This window comes from Zeus faber, assembly GCF_960531495.2.
Source record: "Zeus faber genome assembly, chromosome: 11".
In the NCBI taxonomy this organism is placed as follows: Eukaryota; Metazoa; Chordata; class Actinopteri; order Zeiformes; family Zeidae; genus Zeus; species Zeus faber.
Window position 1 is genome coordinate 10,844,374 of NC_137205.1, and position 15,192 is coordinate 10,859,565.

The 15,192-nt window shown below is 49.7% G+C and overlaps 1 protein-coding gene across 1 annotated transcript in view; it reads left to right on the forward strand.

Annotated features, from left to right (window-relative positions):
* Positions 1 to 11,433, forward strand: part of rnf216 (ring finger protein 216) — a 30,257-nt gene extending 18,824 nt beyond the window's left edge. The window contains exons 13-16 of the mRNA XM_080008885.1: positions 5,058 to 5,155; positions 8,735 to 8,957; positions 9,765 to 9,834; positions 10,443 to 11,433. Coding sequence (XP_079865011.1) covers positions 5,058 to 5,155; positions 8,735 to 8,957; positions 9,765 to 9,834; positions 10,443 to 10,813 — 762 coding nt within the window. The 3' untranslated portion in view covers positions 10,814 to 11,433. The remainder of the gene's footprint in view (positions 1 to 5,057; positions 5,156 to 8,734; positions 8,958 to 9,764; positions 9,835 to 10,442) is intronic.
* The last annotated feature ends 3,759 nt before the right edge of the window (positions 11,434 to 15,192 follow it).

The following is a 15,192-nucleotide window of genomic DNA, read 5'->3' on the forward strand; positions in this document are numbered from 1 at the left end:
TGCCCCAGCTCTACTCCCTTAGTCTGAGGAATGCAGGAGGGAGGCGCTGCTTTGTCAGAGCCGTCAAATGGATTCCAGTGTAAAATCTCCCGTTATTTATCTGCGATAGAGCCGCAATGTCTCTCACTTTCTCTTTATCTCTCCCTTGCTCTCTCTCTCTCTCACACACACACACTTGGAAGATAAACAGTCCTCCCGTGGCCAGAGCCCTCGGAAGGGGGAAAAATGAAAGATGGAGAGTCGTACATGCAGAACAGTGTGTGTGTGTGTGTGTGTGTGTGCGTGTGCGTGTGCGTGTGTGTGTGTGTGTTCCTCTCACTACTGACCTGTTGCTTACGTTCTTGTGGAAATCGACTCTTTTTAAAACAGAATCTTTTGAGCCATTTGAGAATGGCTCGTTACATGCAATATCTCTTTTTCTCTCACAAATACACAAAACAGGTTGTTGTAGATCTCCCTTTTCGACACCTTCTGTTTGACCCTTTTCACTCTGCGGTGCTCCCGTACAGTTTTGTGTTTTTTTTGTTGTTTTTTTTTGTCGAAAAATGAGCAACCAAAATATTTACCAATACCTGCTGTGCAATGTGATTTTGAAAGAGTTTGAGTATTTCAATAACTACATATGAAGCAGAAACGGGAGAAGGTTTGGACTTGTGCAGTTAAAGTTATGAAACTGTTATAAAAGACAGTCATCTTGGACCAGTAATTGTATTCCAGTGAAGCGCGATCGCTGTAGGGAAGTTATGTGGAGCCAGCTCATTTAAAGAAACCCTGACTGTGTCGATCTCCATTCTTTTCACTTAGCTCGAGCGCTAATAGTGGCCTGGGGTGAATTAAGATTCCCTTTTGGCGTTTTCCTCGAACCACTGGATCTTTGGGGCCGGCCCTTTAGGACCCGCTTTCAAATCCTCACCATAATACCATCAGCTACATGCTTCCCATTGTCTGCCTCTACTGCCCAAGTGTTTCCTTGAAGAAGAAGCGGACGTAGGGCAGCGACAGCAGTTACTAAAGGAACTCGGGCAGATCCCGGGTGTTTGCCAAAACACCCAGGCGCCCCCGCCCTCAACTCCTTCAACTTCTGACCAATCGGAAGCCATTTTCTCCCCTTCGCCCGTCTTGTTTGTCCCACAGTTCACTCGTGTGGCCTGTAGGTGGAGCCAGCGGTTCGTCTTAGCTCCTCTACGGTGAAAGCCACACAGCTGAAGCCAATAAATGACTTACACACACAAGTGAGACACGTTCCAGATGTTTTTCTTGTGTGTGTTGTTTTTTCTTTGTCACTTCCTGTTCAGCGTGTGTTCAGTCACTCCCAGTTGTGTTTTGTTTTTTTGTTTTGTTTAGTTTTTTTTGTTTTTCTTTTCTCCTCTCTTGTTTTTCTGACCCGGCCTCTCTGCAGTCTGAACTACACATGTAGGACGTCTAGTTATTGTGAATACCACTCACTTGGTAAACCTCAAGCTATCGAATTGATACTCAAACCTCGACTGAGTTTCAAGTTAACAATAGGCGAGGCCTCGAGCCAGCAAAGATTGTGCATTGCACAATAAACTTCCTCCTAAGTGAGTAATAGAATGAGGATGTGGTCTCGGGTCCTGTGACTGGTCGCTTGCGTTGCGCGTTCCAATTTTTCCAATTTCCTCTGAAGTGCAGTGGAAAATCCCTCGCACAGTCAGACGTTGCCATGACAACGTAACCACCCGTAGATCGACTCGGCGCGGACGGGCTTGAGTTGGGCTCGACATTAGTTTTCCCTCTCTTCACACAAGCTCAATGGTGCGCTACACACACACACACACACACACACACACAGAGGCTTAGACAGTTGTGTTGTTGTACAGTAAGACCCCCTCACCCTGCAGAGCAGGGGAGGGTCTTTGTTATGTAACTGACACACTTCTTTAGCCCTGCCCACTTTGCCCCTCACCCCTCCTGGATTGGCCAGGCCGCGCTCTCCGCACTTGACGCCCGCTCCCGATTGGTCGGACGGTCTTCCCCCTACGTTTTCAAATGTGATCGGCTCGGATCATGTTTGACCCAGATTCTCTTTCCACTCCACCCCCCCCCCCCCCCCCCCCCCATGCCCCCGTAGTTCTGTCTGACCCATGCACACACACACACACACACACACACACACACACACACACACACACACACACACACGCACACGCACGCACTCTAATGTATTCCACATGTGGTTTTCAGCGCGTTGGAAAGGTTTGTCCTGGCCTGTGTATGTGATTACTTCCTAGCTGCAGAGAAGCCAGAGAGATGTAGGACACTGCAACACCATGGAACCTTGCGCTGGTAGATCGCGCTTCAGTCTGTGGATCTAATTCACACACAAAAAAATATTTTGGTTCATGTGCACAATTGTAAGTTTACGTCGGAGTGTGGTCACTGCCTCAATAGGATATGTTTTGCATCCATTCCCCTCACTGGTCGGAAAATGCCGAGATGTTCCCTGACATGTCGTGTCCTGTTAGATTTCTCTCTCTCTCTCTCTCTCTCTCTCTTTCTGCATGTCTCCTGCATTTAGCTTTGATGGCAGTGAGAGCCACCTCCCTGTAGGCACACTCACACGCCGCATGCTTAGATGCATGGAGAGGAACACGCGCATTCACATGCATACACACACACACACACGCCCGCGCATGCGTACACTCTCTCACTAGCCATGCAGCCCCCCAATCAGATGCTCCGCAAACGGCTTCTGCTGCCTTATAAGGGCTGCCGCAGCCCGCAGCACGGGAGAAGAGGGAGAGATCCAGAGGAGAAGGGGGTGGGGAGGAGGTATGAATGAAGATGGAGGAAGTGGGGGAGAGGGGAGGAACGGGGGCCGCGGGAAGCAGTGTCATGAATGAAGATGGAGGGAGAGAGCTGAAGGACAAGTGGAAGGAGAAGAACAGGGATCAATTGAGAAATGAATCCAGAAACTGAAACTTCTTTCCTTTTTTTTTTTTTTTTTACTGAGATAAAGGTGTCTGAGGCCTCTCTCTCTCTGTGTGTGTCTGTCTGTGTGTGTGTGTGTGTGTCTGTGTGTGTGTGTGTGTGTGTGTGTGTGTGTGTGTGTGTGTGTGTGTGTGTGTGTGTGTGTGTGTGTGTGTGTGTGTGTGTGAGTGTGTGTGTGTGTGTGTGTGTGTGTGTGTGTGTGTGTGTGTGTGTGTGTTGTCTTTTATTGTGGTGTTCAAATCACACACTCCACAGCGTGGAACAGAGGTTTACAGGATGGCTGTGGCCACCGCTCCTTGACGTCGTTGGCTGTATTTTTAGCCGCAGTATAAGAGCAAACAAAGGTGTGTTCCTGTCATTCACTGCCAAACACACACACACTGTCAAACTGGCTGAGGAACTCTTGAGCTGCCTCACACCTCGTGTCTGGGCAGCCACTAGGGGGTGATCTCTCACCATGCCGCCTTGGTCTTCCTTCCTCTCCTCTGCCAGCCCTCCTTTCATTCTCTCTGCATTCTTTGTCCCCTGTGTTGTCTTTCTTTTCCTTCCCCTGTGATCCCCCTCAGAAGAGGGCCACATTATCACCATACTCTGCACGCACGCACACACACACACACACACACACACACACACACACACACACACAGGTGACAGTGTTTTTTTCCTGCAAGTTTGACCCTTTTCACAGTTTCAAGATTTCTCCTCTATGCGGATTTTTCCAAAGCTTGTGGTATGTCATGTGTCCTCCATATTGCCAGCCTTGACAAGTGAGCCCCGGTAAAATCCTGGAATTTCTCTGCTCTGTAGCCGACCCTGCCGCATATGGTCGCGCAGAAGGCCAATGTTTTGGTGGCAAAAGAGCAAGACATAACCAAAAGGACGCCTGCACTTTTTAACTGGTGGAATGACAGCTGAATGGGGCAAGAAGGGCGTGTGCCCCCCCACCCCTGACCAGAACAGTGTTTCTGCTCAGGGTCAGGAGGTCACTAGTGTGCTGCATCGGCTGTCATATGCCACAATCTTCAATATTTCATGAGTGGTTCAAATATTCATGGCGGCACCACTTAGCTAAGGGTAAGCTGTGTGTGTGTGTGTGCGTGTGTGCGTGTGTGCGTGTGTGTGTGTGTGCATGTGCGTGTGCGCGTGTGTGTGCGTGCGTGCGTGTGAGATTAAGAGAAAGTGCAATACTGTGTATTCCTCACGTGGTTGAGCCTTCACCCACAATCGCCGCTGCTTTTCATTGGCCAAAGAGTGTGTGTGTGCGTGCCTGCGCTGATAAAAGCCGCTAGACTGTCTGCCCCAGATGTCCTTCAAGAGTGGGGGCAAAACGTGGCAAAGCCAGCGCGGCGGGAAGGATGGCGCTGCTGTTGCCAGGCAACCAAGCCGGCAGTGACGAACAAATCGCTCTCCCGCTGCAGTTGGATGTATAAAAACACACACACTATCACACACACACACACACACACAATCGTGCACTGCAAGCCACACCTAGATGTGTCTTTGTCAGTTGTTCTGCAGCGGCAGCACTAGCAGCATACAGAGCAGACACCACGTGGACATTTTGTCGATCCACAGCCTTCAGCGTAGGTTTGTCGCTGGGGATCAGGTCCATCGGGGATCTAAATAAGCGGCTTCATGCAAAACGGTAGGAAGAACGGCTTCGTTCAAACCGCAGGACTCGATGCTGAAATCATTTCATTTTCCCTTTACTCAAATACGACCCTCGGTGTCCAAACCATATTTATTTTTTAAGTGACATCCCAAATGCAAAAATACGCACAGAAATCCATACAGTACAGATGGAACTGAAAGAAGAACGTTGCCCAAACTTGTGGTTTTTACAACGAGAGGCTCTTGCTGCAGATCTCACTCAAATGACAAAAGGGAACAGTCAGATTGAGGTCACATGGCTCGGTTCGAGAACTCTCTCTCTCTCTTTCTCTCGCCCTATTCCTGTCTGCTCCAATCCTTCTCTCACTCTGCCCCCCGCCCTCGGCCTCTTTCCTTATTCTGCTTCTTCCTTCCCCTTTCCGTCATTTTTTTTGTGTTGTTTTTATTTTTTGCCTTTCAACCGTTCCCCGTGTGTGTTTCCTCTGTCTGACCAGGAGAGCTGCAGGAAGTGCCACGTCCAGTGGAAGCAGCACGTGGGGAAGACGTGTGCGCAGGTCCTGGAGAGGGACGAGATCCGCATGAGGGTGCTCTTGTAAGTGGCCCACGCCCCAACAGACACCCCTCCCCCCCCCCAAAAAAAATCCCTACACTGCGAATGTTCCACTCTAAAAAGTCAATGACCAGTGAACATAACACATTCAGTTGGGTGAATAGTGTGACATTTCATTTGAACGGGTATTAAAATACACATTTTTCAAGGTATTTTAAGGTAGGAAGTGACTCGCATTTGGTGAACTCTCCCTCCTGCTAAGGCACCAAGTGGCGTTGAAAAGGTTTTAAAAATACAACTTGCAGTTATCTGCAGATGCCCTGTGAAGATGAGGACAGGGGAAGGTTTTTTATTATTATTTTACCCCCGCCCATATGTGGTAGTCAGTGGTTAATGTGAGGCTTGAGGAGCTTTCCGTTTCCCCGGACCATGCTCCAGGAAGTGTCAGCTGCCGGCTGCTTCCTCGAACCGCAGGGCGGCACTTCCTGTTTTGAGCCGCCCACAGGAAGTTGCCTGTCCTGGCGCTGAGAGACGCAGGACACTGCCGGCTAGAGATCGACTTCCACTCCACTCCACCTGCAGGAGCCGGAGGAATCCTGTGGCTGGACCATGGTGTTAAGATATGAGCCCAGTGGGAAAATGATCTATACCCGGAACAACCGTCAGGGTGATTCACAATCCTGTCGCCAAGTGTTACGCTTTCACCTTGGTTCAAACTGTAATTTTTTCGGTTTTCTCAACTCAAGATTTACACCTTGATTTCCAAATTTCAAATTGAGAAAACCTCAGAATCAGAATAGTCTTTTTTGCCAAGTAAGTTTACAAGAACAAGGAATTTGTCTTGGTGTTCCGTGCATACATGAAACATAAATGTGAAACAATAAGTGAAATATATAAGCATATGTAAAATAAGGCAGTTTTTTTTATTTATTTTATTTTTAATAAAGCTGTACAGTTGTGCAGGACTGTGCAAATGTTCACGGATAAAGTCCAGAGAATGAGGAATGCGCGTTAATGTCACGCATAGACATACTGTACTCATTGAGTTAAAGGCGTAGTGGAGATTGGTGCCTCGTTGATGAAGTCAGTTGCAGATGGGAAAAAACTGTTCTTGTGGCGAGAGGTTTTGGCCTTTTTGGACCGCAGCCTCCTGCCAGAGGGAAGTGTTTGAAACAGTTTGTATGCAGGGTGGGTGGGAGGGGTCAGCACCAATCTTACCTGCACGCCTCAAGGACCCTGAGGCGTGCAGGTCCTGGAGAGATGGCAGATTGCAGCCAATCACCTTCTCAGCGGAGCAAACGACACGCTGCAGTCTGCCCTTGTCCTTGGTGGTTGCAGCAGCGTACCAGATGGTGATGGAGGAGGTGAGAACGGACTCAGTGATGCAGGTGTAGAAGTGCACCACCATCGTCTCTGGCAGGATGAACCTCCTCAGCTGCCGCAGGAAGTACGTCCTCTGCTGGGCTTGACGATGTAGCTGATGTTCAGCTCCCACTTGAGGTGCTGGGAGATGATGGTTCCCGGGAAGTGGCAGGACTTGACTGGGGAGTCACACAGGGTGATGGGGCTGAGTGGGGCAGCGTTCTTCCTGAAGTCCACAACCATCTCCACTGTCTTACAGCGTTGAGCGCCAGGTTGTTCTGGCTGCACCGAGTCATGGTCATGCTTCCCACCAGAGATGAGCCCAATGAGGGTGGTGTCGTCCGCAAATTTCAGCAGCTTGACAGACTCGTGGCTGGAGGTGCAGCTATTGGTATACAGGGAGAAGAGCAGAGGAGAAACAATGCAGCCTTGAGGGGAACCGGTGCTGATGGTCCGGGAATCAGAGACGTGTTTTCCCAGCTTCACGTGGTGCTTCCTGTCAGACAGGAAGTCCGTGATCCACCTGCAGGTGGAGTCAGGCACGCTCAGCTGGGAGAGCTTGTCCTGCGGAAGAGCCAGGGTGATTGTGTTAAAGGCGGAGCTGAAATCCACAAACAGGATCTTGGCGTAGGTTCCTGAGGAGTCCAGGTGCTGGAGGATGAAGTGGAGGGCCAAGTGTACTACAGACAGGCTCTGTGGGCAAACTGCAGGGGATCCAAGAGAGCGTCTGTGATGGATTTGAGGTAGGAAAGCACAAGGCGTTCAAAAGACTTCATCGCCACAGAAGTCAGGGCGATGGGTCTGTAATCATTAAGTCCTGTGGTCCTTGGCATTTTTGGGACTGGGATGATGGTGGAGGATTTGGTACATGGCATGTCTGTGAACACCGGAGACAGCTGGTCAGCACAGTGCATCAGGGTGGATGGAGAGACAGAGTCTGGTCCGGCTGCTTTGCGGGGGTTCTGCCGCTTGAAGGGCCTGTTGACGTCCTTATCCAGGATTGAAAGAGTCATCACTATGTTTGTGGGGGGGGGGGGGCTCTGAAGTGAGTAGCTGTGAAGAGGTCCAGTCTCCTGCTGTGGTGGGGGAGGTGGAGCTAGTAGGCTGGCGCCGGTGGAAGGTGTAGGTGGGGGAGGTGGAGCTGCTAGGCTGGGGCTGGTGGAGGGTGTCACAGGGGAGGGTGTCAGGGCTGTCCCATTGCCTTTCAAAGCGACAGTAGAAGTTGTTCAGGTCGTTGGCCAGACGTGAGCTGTTCATGGAGTGAGGCGTCCTTGGTTTGAGGTTCGTGATTTGTCTGAACCCTTTCCAGACAGAGCCAGAGTCATTGGCGGAAAACTGGTGTTGGAGTTTCTTTCAGTGCAGTCGTTTAGTAACTCGCACCTCTTTGCTAATCCTGTACTTAGCCACTTTGAACATGTCTCTGTCCCCACTCCTAAACGCCTCTTCCTTCTTTGACCTTAGCTGTCTGAGTTTAGCTGTGAACCAGGGCTTGTCGTTGTTGTAACTCACCCTGGTGCGTGATGGTACACAGCTCTCCTCACAGAAGCTGATGTATGATGTCACAGCCTCTGTGTACTCATCCAGACTATTGGTAGCAGTCTTGAAAACATCACAGTCAGTACGGTCCAAGCACGCCTGAAGATCCTCCACAGCTTCACTGGTCCACTTCTTGTCCGCACCACAGGTTTACACCGCTTTCATTTCTGCCTGTATGCAGGAATCAGGTGGACCATGACGTGGTCAGTGTCCCAGTGCAGCTCGGGGAACGGCGTGATAGGCACTGCTTACTGTGGTGTAACAGTGGGGTCCAAAGTATTCTCCTCTCTGGTGGGGCATTTATTAAACTATCTATATTTGGGGAGTTCATGGCTGAGGATTCCTTTGTTAAAGTCGCCTAGGACAATAATTAGGGAGTCTGGGTTTGTCTGTTCCACACGCTGTATCTGTGAAAATATAGGTTTTAGAAATCTTTCAGCCTGATTTCATCCCATTTCTGATGGTGACCTTGTGGTGGCTCCACGCATCACGCTAAGTTCCCTGCCTGGTCTGCCCGGCAACACTAACACTTTGGGTTTAATTCAAGGTTGACAACAGTCGCAGAGCCTCTGCCGTATACCTGTGTAGTGTTTTAGTTATCATGATATAACAATATAGCTGATAACAATAATGTTTATAAGTTGTATTGTTGGTGCATTCTACAAATGCTTTAGCTCCCACCTGGAATACATGTAGTCTTACGTATTCCCTCTCCCTCTCCAGCGAGGAGCGCATGACGGCGGCACGCGTCCGCAAGTGCGTGAAGTGTGGAACGGGGCTGGTGAAGTCTGAGGGCTGCAACCGCATGTCGTGCCGCTGCGGCGGCTTCATGTGCTACCTGTGCCGGGAGCCCATCACAGGCTACAACCACTTCTGCCAGCATGCCCGCTCGCCCGGCGCCCCCTGCCGCCACTGCCGCAAATGCTCACTGTGGACGGACCCCACGGTGCGAACACACACGCACACGCACGCACGCGCACACACACACAACGTGAGGCAAGACTAGCTGTAGCATTTCATCATGATACCGCGTCCTCCTTTTTTCATATATATTGGTCCGCTATAATAGCTGATCTCTAGTTATCATCAAATGACATTATTTCCGATTAAAATCATCGCTCACGACAGAAGACGTTTTTGGAAACTCTATTTTAAGCAGCCTGGTCGTTGTCTTAATTTAGTCCTCAGCTCTAGCTTGAAATATCGGGCTGGGACTGGAACCCTTTTTGACTCCGACTGCGCCTTGACCGTAGCCATGTGGCCTCGGTGACCCCGGGCACGGTGTCGTCCATGAGCAGTTAATCCGCTGGAGCCGCTCCAGAACACACACACACACACACACACACACACACACACACACACACACACACACACACACACACACACAGACACACACACCACTCTCCTGCACCTCGGCAAAAACACACCCGCCAACAAATGGCTGAACGCCTTCTTCCCCCAGACAGAGATTGAAGGAGCGGTGCAAGGTGTAATGTAGATACACTTTGCTCAAAATGAATTGAAACACTGATCAAACAAGCAATTAGAGTTTTTCTTTCCTTGAATATAACAGCTTCCACCCGTCTGTTTAGTTTCGCGTCTAAATGCACAAATTAGTATTTACTAAAACAATACGATTCGTGAGCGACCTCCAATTCATCTGTTCAGCAACCCTGATGTACAACTCTATTTATTGTGCGTGCGTGTGTGTGTGTGTGTGTGTGTGTGTGTGTGTGTGGGTGTCTGCGCACAGCAAGATGACGAGCGCATCATCCAGGAGATCCAGAAGGAGGGTGAAACCGAGCTGAACAAGAAGAGTTCAGGTCAGTGTCACTGCCCCACGTCCTCTCAGGACATCCCACCCAAACAACAACATACATTTATGTTTTGTGAACCGGCTGTGAAGGAAGGATTTGTTCTTGAGAAGCTGCCGGAACATTATTCTGTGTCTTTCCGACGCGACTTCAGAAACAGACGTCATTCATTTGACACATTAACAATTTGACACAGGAAAAACAAATTGAACGGATGTATTGTTTCAAAAGTCAGCGGGGATGCTTCAAGCCTCGGAGATGAAGGCAAACGTCATCAAAACCAATTGTACAAAATTGGTCAAAACTTAAGCTTATAAAATCATTCAAAATGTCTTGCATCTTATAGGTCTTAAAGAGAGAGAGAGCGAGATTATACCTATATGGTCTTATGTCTTAAAAGTAGTCATTTTAATAGAATGAAAAGTATTTTAAGATCATTCAGTGCCACCCTGCATCTTCAGTGTTAATGGACTGATCTGTATCAACAACCTCTTCTCCCATGTTCACCTCTTATCTCTCTCTCACTCTCTCTATCTCTGTATCGCTCTTGCTCTCCCTCGCTCTCTCTCACTCTCTCTCTCTATCTCTGTATCGCTCTCGCTCTCTCTGGCTCTCAGAAAATTCAGGGAAGAGAGTGGGCCCTCCCCCGGAGCCCATCGTCGTTGCCAAGCAACCCCGCCTGGGCCCGGCCCCCCAGCACCCGCCCCACCCCCACCCCGCAGCCCCGCCCCCCGCCCTGGCCGTGCGGGATCCTCCGCCGGCGCCCCCCATCTTCCCCCCGGCCCCGGCCCCGCACCGCATGTTCCACATTATCCCGCCCCGCCTGCCCCCGGCCCCCTACGTGCCCCCGCTGCCGCACCTGCCCCCCCTCAACATGATCAACAACCCCCCTCCCGCCATCAACCACAACGTCCACCACAACAACCTAGACATGATGGACCTCCCCATGCACTACGGCCCCCCGCACCGCTACTTCAGGCGCTTCTGACGCGCGCGCGCGCGCACGCACACACACACACACACACACACACACACACACACACAGAAATACAAAGACACCTTCATAACACACACTGCTACAACCTTGTGTGTGTTATTCCTGATGAAGACCGTCTTATTCCAGAACACACACCCTCATTCAAACACAATGTTTGCTCTAATACGTGAAGATCCTGCAAACCTTTAGCTTTCGGCCTTCTCCGCGGTTGCCATGGCGATTGGAACCTGTGTCCGCACCTCGTCTGTCTCTCCAGCTTCCTCTGCCGCGGCATCGTCGCATCCCCTCGTCAATCACGGCCGCATTGCACCAGCTGCTTTGATTTTCGCACAGACATACACACACACACACACACACACAAACACACACACACACACACACACACACACACCTACACACGCACTGTGCACACCTTGCCTTTGACCACTGAACCCTGGGACGTCGCATCTTTTCTACTGTCTGAGTTTGTTTTTCCTGGCCGGCCGGAAAAACTGTTTACCGTTTCAGAACGTTGCGTTTTACGTTAACAAGATATTTTTTGAAAAGAATTTAAAAAAAAAAAAAAAAAAAAGATGAGCATTATGATCTTCTGGATGTTTGCGTAATTAGTGTGGGAGCGCATTGTTTTCTAATAAACAGTTTGTGTTTTTTGGAATCTTATTTGTCCTGGTCCTTTCAGACAACCGATCACTCATGATGTTATTTAGGTGGAGCGGGTCTATCGTCTCTCAGGCAGAACAGCTGCTGAGTCATTAAAGCTGAGCCCAGGCCATCCACCAATCACATGACACGAGGGTCTGCTCTCCACCAATCACAGCGCAGACACATCTCGGGGGCTTTGTCTGAGAGGGAGAGGGGGGGGGAGCTCTTTGTCTGGCGAAGTGTGCTGTAAGTGTTACAAATGACTTGGTCACACTTACCGACACATTCTATACGCGCACACACAGCCCACCACCCACAGCCTGACAGTCCTACATGAGACCCCCGTTTCAGCCCGGGGAGCCGACAAGAGTTTTTGTTGGTCACAGGTGCTGCGAGGAAGACCATGTGTGTGGGATCATTAAACGTGTGTTTTACTATATTTGTGAGGACCACTCTCCGAGTTGACTTTTTTTTGGTGGGGCGGTGTGGGGGGTATTGTGTGTGTGTGTGTGTGTGTGCACCATCAAACAAAGGGTGTATCCCTATAAGCAACACTTCCTCCCTCTCGTCTCTCTCCCCCATGAAGGCCCGAGGTAACTGCATCATCCTTTCTAGGTGTGTGTGTGTGTGTGTGTGAGATCCTTAGTGTTTGTGTTGGTCATGGGGGGGGGGGGGGGGTTCAGCTGACTCTTAGTCCTGTGACTTTTTTAACCCTGATTTTCCCCGCCTGCCTGCAGACGTCCCGGGGGGCGACCCCACGTCCTGCCCCAATTCATGACACCAGTTGAGTGCCTGGGTGTGTGTGTGTGTGTGTGTGTGTGATGAACGCAGCCCGTTCTGCTCCACTTTATCAAATTCCCCGCCTAAGGCCCACCACACTTGCCAGGAGATCATGCCTCATGGTTGGCGGGGCTGTAATGGGATAAGAGTATTATCCTGTAATGACTCATTTAACTAAAGAACAAAGGATTTTCTTTAAGCCATGTGATGAAGAGGTAAGAAAGCCTTCAGTCACAGTCATTTTGTCACAAGAATAACAATTTTAAGCCCGATGGAAAGACAATGCAAACTGATTGCAGACTGATTTTTTTCACGGGGCGGGGCTGAAATGGCCCCACAAACACAGATTGTGCCTTGTGAATTCAGGCCGTCAAATAGGTCTATTTATTGCTGTTTCTGAGACCACGTTAAATTCAATCCGAACCTGGAAACGACAACTCGTATCTGCTGTTTGGCATCAGCCTCCGGTTCCTGTTGATCCCAACGCATGTTCCTGTGTCTGGGGCTGGAACTGTGTGTGTGTTTTTTTATAGGTGTCTCCAGCTCTTCCCCTCACACACACACACACACATCTGAACTGACTCAGCAGTGACCTAGACCTTCAACACACAATTACTGAACGCAATATGCATGAGTGTATAAATGTGTATGTGCGCACAAATTAGAGCCCTTCGCCGTCTCAGTCTGGAGGGACCAGTGTGTCTGTCTGCACGTGCTCCCCAGACGCCCCCCCCACCACACACACACACACACACACTCACATCTCCCAGCCTCCGGCATTGTTGGTGTCTTATTTGGCTGTGCTTCCCTTGTTTTAGATGTGTATTTTTAATGAGCGTGTGTGTTTACAGCTGTGCTGCTCAATATTGAAACCTCAGCGTGATTTACGATCATTTTTACATACACACACACAAACACACATATATACTGTATATATACACACATATATATATATATATAGTTACATATTGTTGTGTGGGGATGGTGTGGTTTGAGCAGCCACACCCGACCTGGGTCTAGGTAATTGGGGGCCCAGGATCAGCGTGGCTGCATACCTGTTGCTCATTGGTTGGTCTAAAGAGCAACCGGTAAAACCACCATCCCCACACTCACTCAGGAGAGGAGCCCTGTCATGACATGTCCATCTGCTCTGGACGAATTCCACCTCGCCACTCTCTACAATAAACTGTCTGAAACCACGTCGTCTGCGTCTCTGTTAAGGAGGTCCCTGAACACACCACGTGGGTGGCGTGTGGTAGGCGAAACGGCCACACATATACTGCATGTGTGTATACACATATGTATATCTATACACATACATCTACACATATACACATATATATACATACATATACATATAGATATTACATATACTGTATAAACATTGTCATGTATGTCTTGCTGCAACACTGGAATTTCCCTTTGGGAATTAATAAAGAACCTTTATCTAACCTTATCTTATCTACATATATACTGTACATATATTATATACACACATAAATATACACATACAGTACATACATATATTCAGATACACAGTATATAATAAAATCCTGTGATACATCAATTATTTTCTCATGACATTTGAAGATCTATGGGCCTAAATCTAAGCACCAGGGGGGATGAAACAGATTTCTCATTTGATATTACGCAATTCCAAGAAACAGGATTCAGTCCTGAAAACCTCTGCCCTTCACCCGGTGCCCTCCCGCGTCGCTGCTCCATCCTTTCAACAGATTACTCGCTGACCCACTGACGGACGGACGGATGCTGATAAAAGATGGGAGCAGCGATTGCCACACGACTTATATAGAGCTGAAAGGTAAAAGATTAAAGGGTGATTACATCCACACGGTGAGACGTAGCTTGATCCCCCTCGTACACACACGTACGTGTGTGTGTGTGTGTGTGTGTGTGTGTGTGTGTGTGTGTGTAAGAGGGGGAAAAAGTACGTCATTTTCTGAGCCATCAAAATGGGGAGGTGAAATAGATGGGGGAGGTGGAGTGAGGCTCAATGAGCTCCTCTTTGATCAGAAGCAGACCACTGCCTCCCCCAAACCCCCATATTAACCACTCCTCCCTCCCCCTCCATTCATCCTGCACCGACATAATGAGGGGAAAGGTTTTCGGACATTTTCAGCCCTGACAACGCCTCCACTGCTGGACAAAACACACACATCTGTCACTCCATTTCTCTCTCTACACATGCCCCGGCCCCCTCTCCTTTAATTCAGCCCAGCCCACCCCCCCCCCAGCAGCTGGTGTTGCCATGGTGACAGTGGTCTCGGATGGGGGTGGAGGGAAGCGACGACGACGGCGGCCATTTCGTACACCGCCTCTCCTCCTGCTCTCTCATCATCCCCGCCCCACCCTGAGCCGTCGAGAGAGAAATGGAGAGACAGAGGGAGGAACAGGCGACCGGCCGTCTCCGCCTGCAGCCTCAACGCCTTACCCACAAACCACCGCTCCCATTTCTCCGGGATCTGGGTCACATTTGGTGTGACTCATCGTTTCAGCACAAGCGGCATTCAGTCAGATGGGTTGTGTGCGAGGAGAAACTGATGTGGAGGAAGACAAATTTGAAAAGGCCAGGAATGGGTGAACAAATGAGGAAGGCAGAGAGAGAAGGGAGAGAGAGAGAGAGATGGGACGGAGGGGCGTTGTTTGTTTTGCCATGTTGGGTGTTTCACCGTGGGACCCAGAAGTCTGAACCTAGGGAAACTGATTAGAGACCTGCTCCAGAGGCAGTCATTACTTTACTACCCTGCGTGCGTGCGTGCGTGCGTGTGTGTGTGTGTGTGTGTGTGTGTGTGTGTGTGTGTGTATTGGTCTCCTCCTGCACCAGAATAAATGTTTGAGCAGAGCACAAAGGCTCCATTCAAGAGAAAAATGTATGTATGTGTGCATAGTGGGGTCTGCAACACAGGGCCGCTGGGGTCAGAATGAAT